The following is a 17,967-nucleotide window of genomic DNA, read 5'->3' as shown; positions in this document are numbered from 1 at the left end:
AGGTTGTCTTCAGAATGTTGAGGTAGCGTTTTATGTACAGACTAGTAAAAAAGGCCCGTTTCTGACACATATGAAACGGGCGCTAGCAAGGTTTTCCTCATAATGTGTATGTTTTGGAGAGTGTATGTGAGAGTGACTGTGTGTGATAGAGAGAGTGAAAGTGTGAGTGTGTGTGTGTGTGTGTGAGAGAGAGAGTGAGTCTGGGTGTGAGCGTGTCTGTGAGAGAGTGTGTGTGTGAGAATGAGAGTGTGTGCAATTGCGTATGGGAGACACAGTGTGATAGAGAGAGAGAGAGTGTGTTTCACACAGATACAGTGTGTGCGTGAATGAGAGTGTGTGTGAGGCACAGATTGTCTGTGAGACTGAGTGTATGAGACCAAGCGAGTATGTAAGTGACTGTCATGCATATTTTCAAAGCACTTAGCCTTCCAAAGTTCCATAGAAACCTATGGAACTTTGGAAGGCTAAGTGCTTTGAAAATATGCCTCTGTGTGACACATAGAGAGTGAATGTGATACAATGTGAGACATAGAGTGTATGAGAGTGAGAGACAGAAACACATTGTCTGTGAGAGAGAGAGTGTGTGTGTGTGTGACAGAGATACCTCCCTCCCTCCCTCTCTCTCTATGGTGTCAGGCCCCCTCTTTCTCTGGTGTCTGAGATTGCTGCCACTGCACCTAAGCAATTGGTGTGCTGGAGGAGAGGAAGAGAGAGAGTGAGTGTGTGTGTGGGGTGGGGGGGATTTGTTGGAGGGGTTCAGCTTGGAAGAAGAGGGGTGTGGGGGATTCTGGATGCGCTGCCAGATGAAAAGTAAGTGAGTATGTGTGTGTGTGTGTGGGGGGGGGGGGGGGGTTCAGGAAGCAATGGCAGATGACAGAGTGAGGGAGTGTGTGTGTGTGTGGGGGGGGGGCAGGGGGTACAGGAAGCGCTGCCAGATGAGAGAGTGAGTGTGTGTGTATGGGGTTTCATGAAGCGCTCCCATCCTTGAAACCCCTCCCCACCTCAGTCCCCTTCTCTCATTCAAGAACCCCCTCCCCAGTCTCTCCCATCCAAAAACCCCAGTCCCCTCCCCACCCGTCCCCTTCTCCAATCCGAGAACCCCCTCCCCAGTCTCCCATCCAAAAACCCCAGTGCCCTTCCCACCCGTCCCCTTCAAGCATCCAAGAACCCCCTCCCCCATCCTTGAACCCCCTCCCCACCTCAGTCTCCTTCTCCCATTCAAGAACCCCCTCCCCAGTCTCTCCCATCCAAAAACCCCAGTCCCCTCCCCACTCGTCCTCTTCAAGTATCCAAGAACCCCCTCCCCACCTCAGTCCCCTTCTCCCATCCGAGAACCCCCTCCCCAGTCTCTCCCATCCAAGAACCCCAGACCCCTCCCCACCTGTCCCCTTCAACTATCCAAGAACCCCCTCCCCACCCCCTTCTGCTTCTCCCATCCATGAACCCCTCCCACCTCAGTCTCCTTCCCATTTGAGAACCCCCTCCCCCCCACCTGAGAGCCCCACACCCTTCTCCCATCTGAGTCCCTCCCCACCTACCAGCTCCATTCTCCTGCCGCCCAGGCCCACCACCCTCACTGCCTTAAAAAAAAACCCAATTTTAAGCACTGGAGTAACAGGCAGCAGCGCCTCGCGTCTGCCCTTCTACTAAAAATCTCTTCCACGACGTCATTGGGCCTTCCCACATTGAGACCCACCCGCCCTCGCGGTAATTGGAAGTTACCTGAGAGGAGGGCGGGACTCAATGTGGGAAGGCCCAATGACGTCGTCGAAGAGATTTTTAGTAGAAGGGCAGACGTGAGGCGCTGCTGCCTGTTATTCCAGCGCTTCAAATTGGGTTTTAAAGGCAGGACAGCACCGGGAGCGGACTCGCAGCACCCCCCACCCGCTGACATCTGGGGCGGAGCGCCCCCACCACGTCGCCGTCGCGCGTTGCTGAACTTGGGAGGGAGGGAGAGTGGTGCTCGGGCGGTCGGGGCGGGGCTACCTGAGGCGCGCGGCGCGGTTGGTAGCCAGCGTTTCCTTGGCAGGGGGAGGACGAGGGAAACACGCTCCGCGTGTTTCCCTACTCCTCCCCCTTCCTTGATGCGGTCCCTGCTTTCATTTTTCTGTTGGTTTTCCGCCCTAGACGTCATGACGTTTGACGCGAGGGCGGGGCAGCAAGTCGTTCAGTGGCTTCACCACCACGAACTTACGAACCGTTCTGGGAGTCTGAGTGACTTCAGAACGTTGTCCTCAGAACGTTGAGGGTGCCTTTTATTATATTAGATGGGGCGTGGCTGAGGGCGGGTCTATGAGTGAGGGTGACTGGTCCTAGCCTATGCAGACTACAGGATTTTTGTGCTTCTCTGCCTTGGAGTGAGCTTCAGAACGTTCAAGGTGGGATTTATTAATATAGACTAGGCAGAGGACTGCAGTTGCATGCTAAAGTTCAATACAACTACAAATCTCCATAGAGAAAAAATTCAAACAGCATGGCATTCAATACAGCTATGAATCTCCCTCACTATTCTGGTCATCACTCTGACAGCTGATATAGATACTGCCTAACAAGAAGGCATTTCCAGTTCGCCCCGGAACAGACTTTCACAGACAGCCACCACAGTACTTATTCTATTACTAGCCGTTAAGCCCGTTAAAATGGGCGCGTATTGGAATGTTTTTTTTCCCAAGGCCCCTCTCCCGTTGCAGCTGCAAGGCCCCCTGCCATCCTCCTTCCCTGCCAGCTCCAAGGCCCCCTCTGTCCCTCCCTCCCAGCTCCAAGGCTCCAGTCCTCCCCCCTTCCCAGCTGCAAGGCCCCCTGCCCGCCCTCCCCCCCTCAGCTCCCAATGCCCCCTTCCCTCCCTCCCAGTTCCAAGGCCCCCTGCTCTCCCTCACAACTGTAAGGGGCCCCATTCCCTCACAACTGTAAGGGCCCCCCTGCCCTCCCTCCCAGTTCCAAGGCCCCCTGCCCCCCCCCCCGTGCCTTCTTCCCAGCCAGCTGGAAGGCCCCCTTCAGTCCAGCCCTCCCAGCTCCAAGGCCCCCCCTCCTTCTGAGACCTCCCATGTCCCCTCCCCCCCCCCCCCCAAGGTAGCCGCTACCGCCCCCCCACCCCGGAGTCGCCCCCCGCCCCCCCTTCACCCGGCCCGGGCCCTCTCTTCGTTATTCAACTTACAGCAGCGCCAAAACAGCAGCAAGCAGCAGCTCCCGTTGGCCTTCCTTCACTGCCTGTGCCTCGCCCTCATGTGACGTCACGTCGGCGAAGGCGGGGCACAGGCAGGGAAGGAAGGCCGACGGGAGCTGAAGCTGAGCTGCTTGCTGCTGTTTCGGCGCTGCTGTAAGTTGAATAACGAAGAGAGGGCCCGGGCCAGGTGAAGGGGGGGTGGTGGCGACTGCGGGGGGGGGGGGGCGGTAGCGGCTACCTTGGGGGGGGAGCGGTAGCGACGTCAGCGGTTCCCTCCCTCCCCTTCCGCGCAGTTTCCCTCTCTGTCCCGCCCCCTCCCCCCGTCATCACGTCTTGACGCGGGGGCGGGACAGAGAGGGAAGTCTCTACTGCGCATTTGCAGGTGAGTCGGTCACTTGCCATTTATAGGTTTGATGGGAATTTTTGTGGATGAAAAACAAGAAAGGAAGGGTCGGGAAAAGGTTTTGCAGTAGGGAGGGTGAGTAAATGTGTGTTCTGAGTTCCAAAAGGAAGGCAGAAGTACCCAATATATTATATAGCCTTGCAGAGTAATTCCATCCAACTCCTAATTCATTCTCCTTTTTTAAGGTGAAAGACTTGATCCAACAGCAGTAAACATTCTTCAGCGAATCATTGAACTGGGAGCTGAGACCCGTGATGCTGCTGCTGTTACCTCTGTGGTTGCCATGACGCCTGGGACTGTGACAGTGGTGGAACAGGTGAGGACTTTGCTCCCATGAGAAATATGAATTTCATTTCCACTATCTTTAGTGTAAAATCTCTTCCCTATTAGACTAACTTTACATCATCTGTATAATTTTTTAATGTTAGAATTTAATTTGGAAACAAAATCAGGGGAGATTCATCCTGACTAATTCCCTGTTTTACCTAACTGGAATATTGCTGATGTGTATATTAATTTATTTCAGCTTTCAGTGCATAATTGTTAACTTGATATTAGCTTTGCTCCTTGAAGATTCCAACAGATTTTACTTTGACAGCTAACTGTTTCATTACCAAAATATGCTCTTAGCTGCATGAAATTTGTGTGTGTGTTGTGGGGAAGGTGGGGGCTTCAAGTAACACCTTTCCTCCATGTATTACCTACACAAACTATCAGGATTGTATTTCAGTACAAGTATTTTATGGCTATCTGGTCATATTTGTCTCTAATCAGGGACCTAATCATATCGAGTTTGTGTACTATCAGTTCATCAAAAGGGCATTTCCACACTCCTCTCTCCTCAACCCTAATTTACCACTGCCATCCTACCTGCTGATTCAGTCTGCTGGCACATCTCCCTCCCCCTATCTCTGATTGTTTGCTGCAGCCACTACCAAATGGGAAATAGGACTTGATAATATCGTCTTTCTGTGTTTTTTTGCAAGTACATTCAAAGCGGTTTTACATAGTATATACAGGTACTTATTTTTACCTGGGGCAATGGAGGGTTAAGTGGCTTGCCCAGAGTCACAAGGAGCTGCAGCAGGAATCAGACCCAGTTCCCCAGGATCAAAGTCCGCTGCACTAACCACTAAGCTACTCCTCCACAGCCAAATGTTTTCATCTCCCCTTTCATCTTCTCCTCCCTGATCCTAATCTAACAACATAACAGCTGTCACTATCTTTCTCTCCTCTTATCCTTGATCTGTCACATCAGCCAATAATTTCACATTGTGCCAACAGATGCTTAAACTTTTGTGTATTCTCATCAGATGCTGATTACTCGTAATGTTTAAAAAATATTTTCTCTTTCCTTTTTTGGTAAAATGAGATCTTTTGGTGACTACTGCATATATGTAGATTTGCATCTGTTTTCAGCAATACTGTGCCAGTTTAACAGCAGAAAAAATGTGTCTTCTATCCCTAAATGTAATTTGTGGTATGATACCTTTATTCAGATGAGTAGTTAAAATGGTCAGTGGGTAGCAGTTTTAACATGATCTAGACATCCAAGCACAAATTAGTATGAACTACAGATTTCAAACACATGAAAGACTTTCTTCCCAAATGTTTCCTACCTATTGAACTGGAGTGCAACTTCAAATCTATGGAATCATGCTACTATTTGGGATTCTACTTGTGAGCTGGATTGGCCACTGTTGGAAGCAAGATATTGCGCTTAGATGGGCCCGTGGTCTGACCCAGTAGGGCTATTCTTATGTTCTTATGTGGTGTTTAAAAAATATTTCAGCAGGAGGAACTGTCATCAGTTCTTCAAACCTTCTTTTTGTCTAGTTTCAAAAAATGTAGGGGGCAATTCTATAACTAGATGCCTTGTGTTAGGTGCCACAGTGGGAAGCACTGAACACCCACTTCTGGATTGGCATCTGGCGCACAGATGCCATTATAGAATATTGGCTTAAGCCCAACAATGTGCGCACAATTAGGCGCACTCATTCCAGATCAATGGCAGGTATGTGATTGCGCCTAAATGCTATAGATCACACACGTAACATTTAGCAGTAGTGCCAGTCCAAACTGCATCCTGATATGGGGAATGAATATTACAAAACTGGAAAGGCCAAGAACCACCACAAAAAATCAGAAAAGAAAAGAGTAGCGATTAAAAAAAAAAAAAGTGCATGAAGAAAGAAAGAAATATGTTTTGAAAAAAAGATGAACGCCTATGAAATGTGCAACAAACAAATGGGGAAAGCATGCAGTGTATGCCTCATGGAATTTTTTTCAACCACTCTGCTTCCAAATGCAGGTAGGGGGGTTGACAAATGCGTTTTTGCATGTAAATGTGTATGCTGGTAAGTGTGCATCCTTGCACATGCATTTTTGTGTATGTGTGTGCTATGTGCCTGTCACCAAGAGAGGAAATGAGAAAGGAAGGCAGTTTGAAAGATGCAGTTCCTTAGTCACTAGTGAGTCAGTGTGTGTTTACTGCAGTGGGTCAAACTGCCTCTCCAATTGAAATGTGTTGTGTATTTTGGAGAGTGTTCATTTCTCTTCTATTTTATACCTTATGCAGAAACTTCCTCCAGAATACCAGTTCCTTCAGTGCCCTGTCCCTACTGCCTTCCCGTTTGCTGGATCCTACTTAGTCTATGCTGCTAATTACAATGAGCTGGTTGATGTAGTGTATCTAGATTTTCAGAAAGCTTTTGATAAAGTTCCTCATGAGAGACTCTTGAGAAAATTTAGAGTCATGGGATAGGAGGCGAGGTTCTGGTATGGATTAGGAATTGGTTATTGGACGGAAAACAGAAAGTAATTAAATGGTCATTTTTCTCAAATGGAGGAGGATGAACAGTGGAGTGCCATAGGGAGCAGTACTGGGTTCTATTTAACATATTTAGATACGGAAATCAGAATGACAAGTGTGAGGTTATTAAATTTGCAGATAACACAAAACTATTCAAGCTTGTTAAAACACGTGCAGACTGCAAAATATTGCAGGAAGAGCTTAGGAAATTGGAAGACTGGGCATCCAAATGGCAGATGAAATTTAATGTGGACAATTGCAAGGAGATGCACATTGGAAAATATAATCCGAATCAGTTATCTGATGCTAGGGTCCACCTTAGGGGTCCAGCACTCAAAAAGATCTAGGTGTCGTTGTAGATAATATTCTGAAATCTTCTGCTCAGTGTGCAGCAGTGGCCAAAAATGCAAACAGGATGCTAGGAATTATTAGGAAATGGACGGTGAATAAGACCGAAAATACTATAGTGCCTCTGTATCGCTACATAGTGTGACCACACCCTGAGTACTGCGTTCAGTTCTGGTCGCCATATCTCAAAAAAGATATAGCAGAATTAGAAAAGGTTCATAGAAGAGCGACCAAAGTGATAAAGGGGATGGAACTCCTTTCGTATGAGGAAAGGCTAAAGAGGTTAGGGCTCTTCAGCTTTGAAAAGAAATGGATGAAGGGAGATATGATTGAGTTCTACAAAATCCTGAGTAGAAGTAAATCGAGCTCTTGCTCATTCCAAAAGTACAAAGACTAGGGGACACTCAACAAAGTTACATGGAAATACTTTTAAAACAAATAGGAGGAAATATTTTTTCACTCAACGAATAGTTAATCTCTGGATCTCTTTGCCGAAGGATGTGGTAGCAGCAGTTAGCGTATCTGGGCTTAAAAAGGTTTGGACAAGTTCCTGAAGGAAAGTCCATCCATAGTTTTGCTATTGAGACAGACATGGGGAAGCAACTACTTGCCCCAGAATTGGTAGCATGGAATGTTGCTACTAATTGGGTTTCTGCCAGATACTTGTGACCTGGCTTGTCCACTGTTTGGAACCAGGATACTGAGCTAGATGGACCATTGGTCTGACCCAGTATGGCTAATCTTCTGTTCTTATGTAATGCTAATTACAATGGAAGTAGGAAGAACAGGCTCACATAAATAGAAGGTGGGGGGGGGGGGAAGAATCTAGAGAACTGCAGATAAGAGGTTTTAAACTCAGAAAAATGTCCAGCTTATTACCCATCCTTCTGCCTTGTAAAATTCCTCTAACTTCTGAAAAAAGCTGGATATTTGGCAGCTCTACCCTCCTGAGTCCTGAGCATATTTCACAGGATTCCTCTAAGATGTGATCACAAATGTTATGCAAAGTTTGCCAATGGCTTAGTGTGGCCCTACCCAAAAAATACTGATTGGCGATATACATAGCAAACCAAATGAACAGTGAAGTGGCCCTCAGAGAAGACAAAAGTTGGAGGCAAAGATGGTAGAAGCAAAAGCTTTATTAAAGGGACCTGACATGTTTCAGCATGTTACCTGTGTCAGGGGTCAAACAACGAGCTGGCGCTAAGTTTGATATGAAGCTCTTCAGTGCAGATGCTGAGAGGTTTAGGCTGTGCTAACTTTTGGATTCCAATTGTGAGAATACTGCTGGAAGCCTTATTTCTGTGAGATGATTGTTTGACCTCTGATGCTGACAACACGCCGAAATACGGGCTGTGTCGGGTCCTTTAATAAAACTTTGGCTTCTATCATCTTTGCCTCCAATTTTTGTCACATCTGAGGGCCACTTCACTGTTCATTTAGTTTACTGCACTTTGTGTTGTTGATTCCCTCTGGTCTACTTGCTCTTAATACACATAACGACCAATAAGACATCTGTATAATTCTTGCCGTAGTTTTCACAGTAGAATTAACAACAAATAAAATAAAGTGATAGGGAATAATTTATATTCTGTTTATGTTTAGGCACAGTTCATTATAACATATGCTTAGCGAGTTATGCAGGTAAATTCTCATTATTGCCAATTAGTGCTCATTATTGCTTGTTAAGTGCTGTTAAATAGACTGGCTTGTTAAGCCAATTAAGTTACTCGCGTAGTTGTAGAATGTGCCTGGACTTCAGCGCAGAAAGCTAGGCACGCTATACAGAATCCTCATGAAAACGTCAATTTTATAATGGCAGTTCCACTTGAAACTGCCATTACAGAATACTAACCTAATTCCATAGTGGCGTGCCTAACTTTAGAATCAAGCACTTACAGCAGCTCAAAGGATGATGAAAGTGCTCATACCCAGCTTTAGCAGTTAGAAGTGTAACTACATGTATTCTATAACTTTGTGTGCAAGTGCCAGGCCCACCCCTGATCCGCCCATGCCCCTCATCTGCCCACACCCCCATTGCAATCCTACGCTATGGATTTTGAGCACACATGTTATTGAATACCAGCTAATGTCAGTTGCTTGTTTAACTGCTACTTGGTGCCAATTAACACTACTTAGTGCCAGTGATTGCTAATTAACATCAATTATTAGCTCATTATATAAAGTTATGCACACAGCTGACCATATTCTGTGACTTGAGTGCACAACTTTTTATGCTTTGGGCCAGATTCTATAAATGGCATCTAAAATTTAGATGCATTCAAAAAAGCGCATAGAATAGCACATAGTGCCAGGGAGCATGCCTACATTTAGGCGTAGCCATTTGTGCCACTGAAAATCTGGTGTAAATACCCACGCCTAAATATAGGCATATTCCCCTGAATTCTCTAACAATCCGCGCAAATATGAGTAACTTCCTCGAAATGCCCACACTCCTCCCATCACAGCATCCCCTTTCAGCTACGCGCACCTCTTTTTAGAATACTCCTAAAAAGAAGCAAGCATAAATTCGTTATTGCCAATTAGTGATAATTAGTTATCAGCCAATTATCAATGATTGGCTCATTACTTAAGTAGCTTCTGCAGCTACTCTCCACACCTTATATAGAATATGGGGTAAGTGTGTAGTTTGGCATACAAGTTTATAGAACTTGTGAGATTGTTTGCAAGGGGCAATTTATATTAATTAAGTTGGATGGTCAGGATGAAAAAAACAAAGGAATCTGCTGGGCTAAAGATAATTGTCATTTTAAATGAGCTGGGAACTTTATTCTGACCCTGAAGTGTAAGAAGCCTAAAAGATTAGAATAACAAAGTAAATGCTTCAATAACTTAAATTGTATAAAAATAACGACCATTTAGACATTTTTTGTTAGATATTTTTATGTATATTCATAGTTGTGAAAGCAAAATAATCTCTTTAATTGATGTAGTATACATTATAGGTCTCTTCTGTCTTTTTTTGAAAAAGAGCCTTTCTGTTCATTTTGAATAATTTGATTAACATTTTAACATTTTAAAGATCCATTTTCTATATTAATAGATAGACATCCTTGGATTTAGTTTCCTGTATTCAGGATTTAGTTGTCCTATATAGAAGTTAATTAGATTAAGCAATGATCATAATCAGCAAAGAAGCCTGAAAGCTAATTTATTTGATTGCTTTTATTTTCATTGCTGTATGTGGGAAGCCCATTACAATAATTATAACTGTCAAGTGAAGATTGACAACTAATATAAAGCATGGCTTATATTTGCCTCTTCAAGGTCTTCTGTCCATTTTGGTTTCCTAATGGCAGCTTACCATAGCCACTTGTCCAACAAGTAGCCAAATGCACCTTATACTTCAGCATAATAAGAAATGTTTTCAATACCCAGGTAAAGCATTTTTTAAAAATGACTGCACAAAGAAGTAACCTTATGTGGCACCACTGCTACCAAGACATATTTTGAAAAACATACATCAGTATATCTTCCTTTCTCATTTTGGTTGGATTTCTGAGGTAAGGTGCATGTTTCCAAATTATAAATCTTGTATTATTAGTAGTATGTGTATTTGTTTTTACGTTTGTTGGACTGCAGAATATCCATTACTCTGCTTATTGATATTAACCAGATAGAAATATATATGATAGCCTGATAAGTGATACTTTGACAGTTTTTATGGCCCCATTTCGTTGACATGTAAAGGTATTGTCAGTTTCTGTTCACTTAGGCCCCGATGCTCAAACCTCCAGCACTGTTCTGAATCACGCCGTTAAAATACCACCAGAGCAACACAGAACCCCCTAATGTTCAATGCTAATGATATGCAAATATAGCATTGAGCTTTAGGGAATTTGGCTGGAGGATTGTGCTGGTGCATACACAGAAGAGTTCCACGGTAAGCTTGGCTCCTATGCGCATGCGCCTGGTAAAACCCGAATGTGATTGTTTTTTGTGGCCTAAATATAAGCGTTTTTAATTTTCTTTTAGCTTGGACGCTTATATTTAGATGCAGGAAACAGACACCAATGTGTGCTTTCGCTTGGGTCTGCTGTTTCTCATGGCCAGCGCTTAAGGGCTTGCAGAGGCTTCCTTCTGCTTTCAAAAGCAATCAAAACCATCAGATTTTGCAGAAAGAATCACAAGAGAAGATGAGAATAATGATAAATCATCTCTTCCAACAACCTAAGGCCTGCTCTGACCTGGCATTTTTTTGCAGCGGTAAGACCGTTTTGTTTCGGGCTCCGTATTCTGAGCATTGAGAAAGGAATACAAAATTACCTGATTTACATGAGCTTGACTCATTTGCATGCTATCTGCGTTAATGCCTGGCGTGCTTGTTGGTTCCATGCTCGACACCTGTGAACATTCTGTGCAGCTAAATGTAGGTGCTATTACAGCACTAATAGCCTCTAGGGCCCGCATTTGCTTTTGAACTATGGGCCTAAGGGATTCATCAAAACATAAAGTTAATCTGGAATACCAAAACTTTTGCACACAACGCTTTGGGGGTAATTTTGTAAAGGGTTTTCCATGTCTAAAGCCTGTTTTCCATTGAAAAGCAGGATTGAGTCCAGCATATAAGTTCTCCCATAGCTCAAAACTTAATGTAAAGTCATGCACAGCCCTTCCCTTGTGTGGCAGTCTCTTTAGCTCTTCAGTTTTCTTTCTTCCACTCTGCCGAATGGACCTGTAAGAAAGCGCTCCCAACAATTTTTTCTTTTCTCTTTTTTTTTTTTCCTTTCTTTCCTCTGAGAGAGTACTGAGAGCAAAAGAAACCTTTGCAGATAAATTTGGGAAATTTGTTGACTTGATGTGTGGGATGTAAGAGAGATGTTAGTAAATTATTACATTTTAATATAACATAGTAAGTGACGGTAGATAAAGACCTGAATGGTCCATCCAGTCTGCCTAATGGTCATATTCATTATCATTTCAAGATTAAATCAGCAATGAACGTGATTATATATACTTGTTCATGGTCTTTCTTTGGTGTTTCTGAAACATAGACCGTAGAAGTCTATCTAGTCTGTCCTTATGTTCCAACTACTGGAGTTGCTGTCAAAGCCCACTCCAGACTATCCAAATCTGTCTTGTCATTTTCGGGTCACAGACCATAAAAGTCTGTCCAGCCCTGTCCTCAGGTTCCAAATTACTGACATTTCTGTTGAAGCTCTCTCCAGCCCATCCTACAACCAGATTGCTATATGCGGGACTCAGACCTTACAAGCCAGCCCAGCACCGGCCTTACTTGATACAGCCACAGTTACTATCTAAGCACCACTTGACTTGCAAACACATATGCAACCCTTTAAGTCTTGTTTTTTTATACCATTCAGTTTCTAACTAGAGATTCTCTGTGTTCAACCCATGCCTTTTTGAATTCCACCAGGCGTCTGCTACCCTCCATGAAAAATAATTTCCTGACATTACTCCTGAGTCTACCACCCCACAACCTCAATTCATGCCCTCTAGTTTTACCATTTTCCTTTCTCTGGAAAATATTTGTTTCTATATTAATATTTTATACCCTTGGTCTTCCCTCCCATTCCTTGAGGTCTGCCAATGGGTTCAGGTTCTCAGGCTATCCCCAATAAGCATGCATGTGAAAGTTGTGCATACCTGCTGCCTCCTATGTTTGCAAATCTCTCAGGCATATTCATTAGGGAGAGCCTGAAAACATGACCCAGTGGTGAACCTGGATGACTGGAATGAAGACCAAGGCTTTATACCCATTTTGCAGCAACTGACTTGTAATTGTGAGCTTAATGTTTTAATTTCATTAAAAAGTAAAAAAATTGGATATTAACTTGTTTAAATGGTGTAAATCATGCTAGCTTTTGCTATTGTCCTACCCCTCCCCCAAATCTACCAGGCACCTCTCTTAATTTATAGCTATTTGTCCCAATTAACAGAAGGAGAGGGGAAATTGTCACCACAGGGTATTTTCCTCAACAAGTGATTCATTATAACAGATTATGTTCTGTTCATTGAGAATCAAATGTAAAATAATATAAAATAAGCCAAATCTGAAGGGCCTTTAGATTAGATTAGGTATTCCTACTCCCTTAACAAGTTCAAAGAACTAAACAATTTACCAATACTAAAATACAGCGATCCAGCTACGAAATGGAGGCTATCCAGTCTTTTGAACTGAGTAACACATGTACAGTTTTCTTGCAGTTATTGAGCTGTAGTATTTGCACACTCGTACATGAGCTCCCAGCTCTCGGAAAAGAACTTCAATCTCTGGAGGCTAGAGAAGAGGACACTGCAATTTCCCCACCCCTAGCTGTCTGTTCGTCTGTCCTATTTAGATTGTAAGCTCTGTTGAGCAGGGACTGTCTTTTCATGTTAATTTGTACAGCGCTGCGTAAGTTTAGTAGCGCTATAGAAATGTTTAATAGTAGTAGTAGTAGTACTTGGAGGAACTTACCAGACAGAGAGGTATGTAGAGGAGACTCAGGGGCACAGAAGAGAAGTCCCATCTCCAGTCTGACAGCCTGTGCACTGCCCTGGATGAGAATGATCACCTAGAAGGAGAGCATCACCTTGGTTTGGTAGGAATAATTCTGTAGCGAGGGATGTCTCCGGGAGCTTCTGCCAGGAAGGAAGGGTTAAAATGGTCATAGTAGCTATCCGTTAATTCATTAAGCATGCGGATAGCTGGGTGACTAGTGAACTTGCAGATCGCTTGCTAACCATCCTACACAGTGTGAAGGTGGATGTCCTCCTGGGTCACATAGATAAGATTTTAGACAGTGCTGGGGAGATGCTGGGTGTCTTGGAACATGTGGGGTACCTATGTAGGTGTTGGAATGGGGGGAGCCAAGGGTACCGTGGCCCCCCCAAACTCTTCAGGGAGCAGGAGGTGCACAACATGCTCTCCCACCCAATACCCCCCTGTCATGGCCACCGCCGTTGCTGCTACTGTTTCAGCAGTGGCTGCAAAAACAGAGAAAAAGATCATGGGTACGCACTGTTCCTGCTCACGGCTGCCAGTCCCACCTTCCTCTGACATAATTTCCTGTTCTGGGGCAGTGCCAGTGAGCCGTGAGCGGGAACAGTGCAGCCCCACGATCTTTTACTTTGTTTTTGCCACCACTGCTGAAGCAGCAGCAGTGGTGGCTGCGGCGGGGGGGGGGGGGGTATTGGGTGGGAGTGGGGAGAGCTTGGTGAGCCAGTGGCAGGGGGGTGTCCAGTGGAGGGGGAGAGGGGTTGGATGCTGGATGTTGGGGGGGGGCTGAAAAAAGGTCAGAGACTGGATGGAGGGGGTAGATGCTGGATGTAGTGGGGAGAGGAGGGACAGACACTGGATGAGGGGGAGATCGGGTACAGATGGAAGGGGGAGAGAGGTGGCAGATGCTGAATATAGGGGGAGAGGAGGGTCAGACACTGGATGAGGGGGACAGAGGGGACAGATATCAGAAGGAAAGAAGGAGAAGAGGGACATAAACTGGATGAGGGGGAGAGAAGTGACATATGCCAGATGGATGGGGGAGAGGAGGGACAGGCACTGGATGAGGGGGAGAGAGGGGATAGATGCCAGATGGAAGGGGAAGAGAGGATGCATATGCTGGATGGAGTTAGGGAGAGAGAGGGGCCTGAGTGGATGGAATTGAGGAGAGAGAGGGGCCAGATGCTGAGGGGAGAGACTTTGGATGGAAGTGAGAAGGGTCAGATACTGGATTGAAAGAGGGGGAGAGAGAGGGCACAGACGCTGGATGGAAAGGAGAGAGAGAGGGGGGGGCAAATGCTGGATGGAAATGGGGGGAGAGAGAGGGGGCAGATGCTTGATGAAAAGGGTGGAGCGAGGGGGCAGATGTTGGCGAGAGTTAAGAAGAGATTGAGGAAAGAAGAAGCAAGAGACTGGGATCAACACAATTAGAGACTGGGATCAACACAATTAGAAAAAGTAAACGGCCAGATAACAAAGGTAGTAAAAAATGAATTTTATTTTTAGGTTAGGATAAAGTAGTGTGGTAGCTGTGTTAATAAATACAGAACATGGAAATAAGGTGATATCTTTATTGGACTAATTTTAATACATTTTTGACTAATGTTTGGCGACCAAACCCTCCTTTTTCATGTCAGAACAGAATACCATAACAGCAGTATACTGTCCTGACCTGAGGAAAGAGGTTTTGGCCTCTGAAAGCTAATTGAAAAACGTATTGAGTCCAATAAAATGGTATCATATTTTCCATTTTTTGTTTTGTTTGTATTTGTTAACCTATAGCAGTGGTTGGCAAACTGCGGCTCGCGAGCCACATGCAGCTTTTTGGCCCCTTGAGTGTGGCTCGTCCACAAAATACCACGTGCGGGCGTGCACATACAGTGCGATTGAAACTTCGTGGCCCATGCGCAGAAGTCGGTTTTCTGCCTGGGTGAGTCTATTTTGAAGAAGTGGCGTTAGACGGGGGTGTAGGTGAAATTGCATTCTCTCTCGGGACTCAGACCACGTGCACTCGCTGCCACCCGCACCGCTTTTGCTGCTTGTGATATTGTCTTCGAAAGTGGGGGGTGGATAATGCTGCGAAGTCAGGCGCTTGAGATAATTTTTAACGTGCTGAAGTTCACGCAAAATGAAGCAGTGGAAGGATTATCTATTCCGTTGAAGAGTGTGGAACTGTTTCTCGTGAAGTGTGGAAAAAAGCGTGCGATCAGGCGAAAGAAGAAGAAGATAATTATGTTAATAATGAACTAACAAGGGATCATTTGGAAAGCGATTTAATAATAACTCTGAGTTCTGAGTCGGAAATAAGTAAAACAGACGATGATAGTGACGAAGAAATATAAGCTTGTGTAATAACAAAAATACTTGTAGATATGACTGGTTTTCTTATTTCTATTTTTACATACTTAGTTGATGTTTATGTGTCTTTATCTTTAGGCGAGTGCTCTGAAGCGACTTATTGAGAAAACATTTCCAGAAAGATAAAATGTCAACGCGTATTGTCAAGTCGTATCTTTGCATCGTATTCTACAATGTATTACTTCCGGGCGCGTGTCCCCGCAGGAAAGACTAGAATTGTAGTTAAAATCCGCACCCCTGCGGTTGGCAATTCCACCTGCCTCTGTCCGAAGCGCTTTGCCTCCCCTCCAAGGTTCCCCCACCAGCGGCACTTTCCCCTCCACTCGCTGCCATTCTGCGCATTTAGGGGCCACAAAGTTTCAATTGGCCTGTATGCACGGGGGAGGCGCGCGCGATTCTTGCACGAGTTGAGTGAGCCAGTCAGTCAGCAGTCTCGTGCAGTGGTTAGTGCTAGTCGTTTCTGCAAATCGTGCGCGGGTGACAAAAGTAGCTACTCGAAGCATAAAGTTACCTGTATTTTTCCAACCAGCTGCAAATCCTACAGGTATTTTTGTCAACAATTTAAGAATTGTAATTATTTCGTGTTGGTGGCTTTATTATTATAAAATGAAACATTTTTTTAGGTGCCCTGTTTGACATGGCTACAAAGAAGAAGCATAGAAAAACGGAAGACGAAAACCATGAATTTAAAGTTGAATGGACCGTGACTTTCGTGTTTATTCAAAACTTAAATGGCCTTCTGACCTGTCTTATTTGTCAGGAAAAATTGGCGCATAACAAGAAATCAAATTTGGAGAGACACTTTACAACTAAACACGTGTCATTTAGTACTAAATATCCTGTCGGTGATGCAAGGAAGATAGCAGTTGAGGAACTTCAGAAGAGTCAAGAAAAATCAAGTTCTGTATTTAATTACTGGATGCAATCTTCCAACAATGTTAATATTACAAGTTTTGTGGTTAGTCAAGAGATTGCTAAGAGAGGAAAACCATATACAGATGGCAAATACATAAAAAAGTTGTTTTATAAATGCATCCGAAGAGCTATTTCGGGATTTTAAGAACAAAGCAGATACCATTGTCTGCTAAAACAGTGAAAGATAGAACAGTCAAAATGTCTTCGAATATAACCAACCAGCAAGTCGAAGATCTTAAATTGGTTTCAGCTTTATCAATAGCAGTTGACGAGTCTTGTGACATAAATGATACAGCGCAAGTTTCACTTTTTGTACGATTTATTTCATCTACAGGTCCTAAAGAAGAACTTTTAGGATTATTGCCACTCAAAGGTCAAACACATGGAGAGGATATAGCAAATGCTGTAATTGAGTGCATTGGAAAACATCATATTCCACTCAATAAAATTGTCTCAATTTCAACAGACGGGGCGAAAAGTATGACCGGCGTAAGAAACGGGTTTGAGGCGCCGTGAGCGGAGGTGTTCGAAGCGAGCTCCTGCCTACCACTTGCTGAATCTTGAATAATTTACCTGTTTTTCTAAAATGCCGCATACCAAGCGTAAAGGGACGACTCGGGGGACTCCCCTTCATCCCACGACGTCCACACCGGCAAGCGGAGGTTTGGAACGCTTCTTCCCCGCATTGTCCCGAAGAAGCGGAGCGGAGTCCTTAGCAGGAGGGACCGGTGAAGCGTGCCCCCCGCAGGAAATAGAAGTCTCTCTCTCCCCGCCTTTCTCTACGACGCCTCCTTGCCCAGCAACTGCCTTGAGCGGGACGGGGTTTCTTTCGGAACCCAGAAAGGGTTATTCCGAAGAGCTCAGAGGGGAGTCCAACTCTGTAAGGATATCTGCAGCTGCAGGAGAGACGGAGGTGAGCCTGGGTAAGATCTGGCTGAAGTTATTGGAAATAGAAAAAACCCTGAGACAATCCTCGGATGAGGTAAAGACTTTGAATTTGAATGTACAGGAAGTGAAAAACTCCCTAGATATGGCGAAACAAGATTTTTCTTCTAAGATTGAGGCCTTAGAGAGAGGGACAAAGCAAACTGAGGATTTTAAAATGGCTGTGGTAAAAGACAATATGGAAATCAGAAGAAAACTGGAACAAGTAGAGAATTATAATAGGAGATTAAATCTCCGAATATTGAATTTTCCTAGAATATTGGGAGAATCTCCAAAAGATATGTTCCAGAGATATCTAAAAGAAAACTTAAATTTTCCCCAAGAAGTTTTTCCCCCTTTGAATAAGATCTATTATATACCAAGCACGATGAAAAAAGTTGGAACAGAGAATTCTATAGATTTACAATATGTCACAGCCATTTTGGAGCAAACAATTGAAGAATCACCTGAAAGGGGGACGTTGATAATTTCCTTTGTATTCCAACAGGATTTAAATGCAGTAATGCGTCTTTACTTAAATCAACTAACCGTGTTTTTGCTGGCCAAAAGATTTGGCTTTA

General features: G+C 44.4%; 1 protein-coding gene across 4 annotated transcripts in view; it reads left to right on the top strand.

The window, feature by feature from the left end:
- ZFAT (zinc finger and AT-hook domain containing) overlaps nucleotides 1-17,967 on the top strand; it is a 283,052-nt gene that overhangs the window by 228,146 nt on the left and 36,939 nt on the right. For all 4 annotated transcript variants that reach the window (XM_030219458.1, XM_030219474.1, XM_030219449.1 and 1 more), the window contains exon 15: nucleotides 3,752-3,882. In XM_030219458.1, the coding sequence (XP_030075318.1) occupies nucleotides 3,752-3,882 (131 nt within the window). The remainder of the gene's footprint in view (nucleotides 1-3,751; nucleotides 3,883-17,967) is intronic.

The sequence above is a fragment of the Microcaecilia unicolor genome, chromosome 1 (genome assembly GCF_901765095.1).
Source record: "Microcaecilia unicolor chromosome 1, aMicUni1.1, whole genome shotgun sequence".
Lineage (NCBI taxonomy): Eukaryota > Metazoa > Chordata > Amphibia > Gymnophiona > Siphonopidae > Microcaecilia > Microcaecilia unicolor.
The sequence above is the reverse complement of the archived record's forward strand: the minus strand, read 5'-3'. Positions and strand labels throughout refer to the sequence as shown.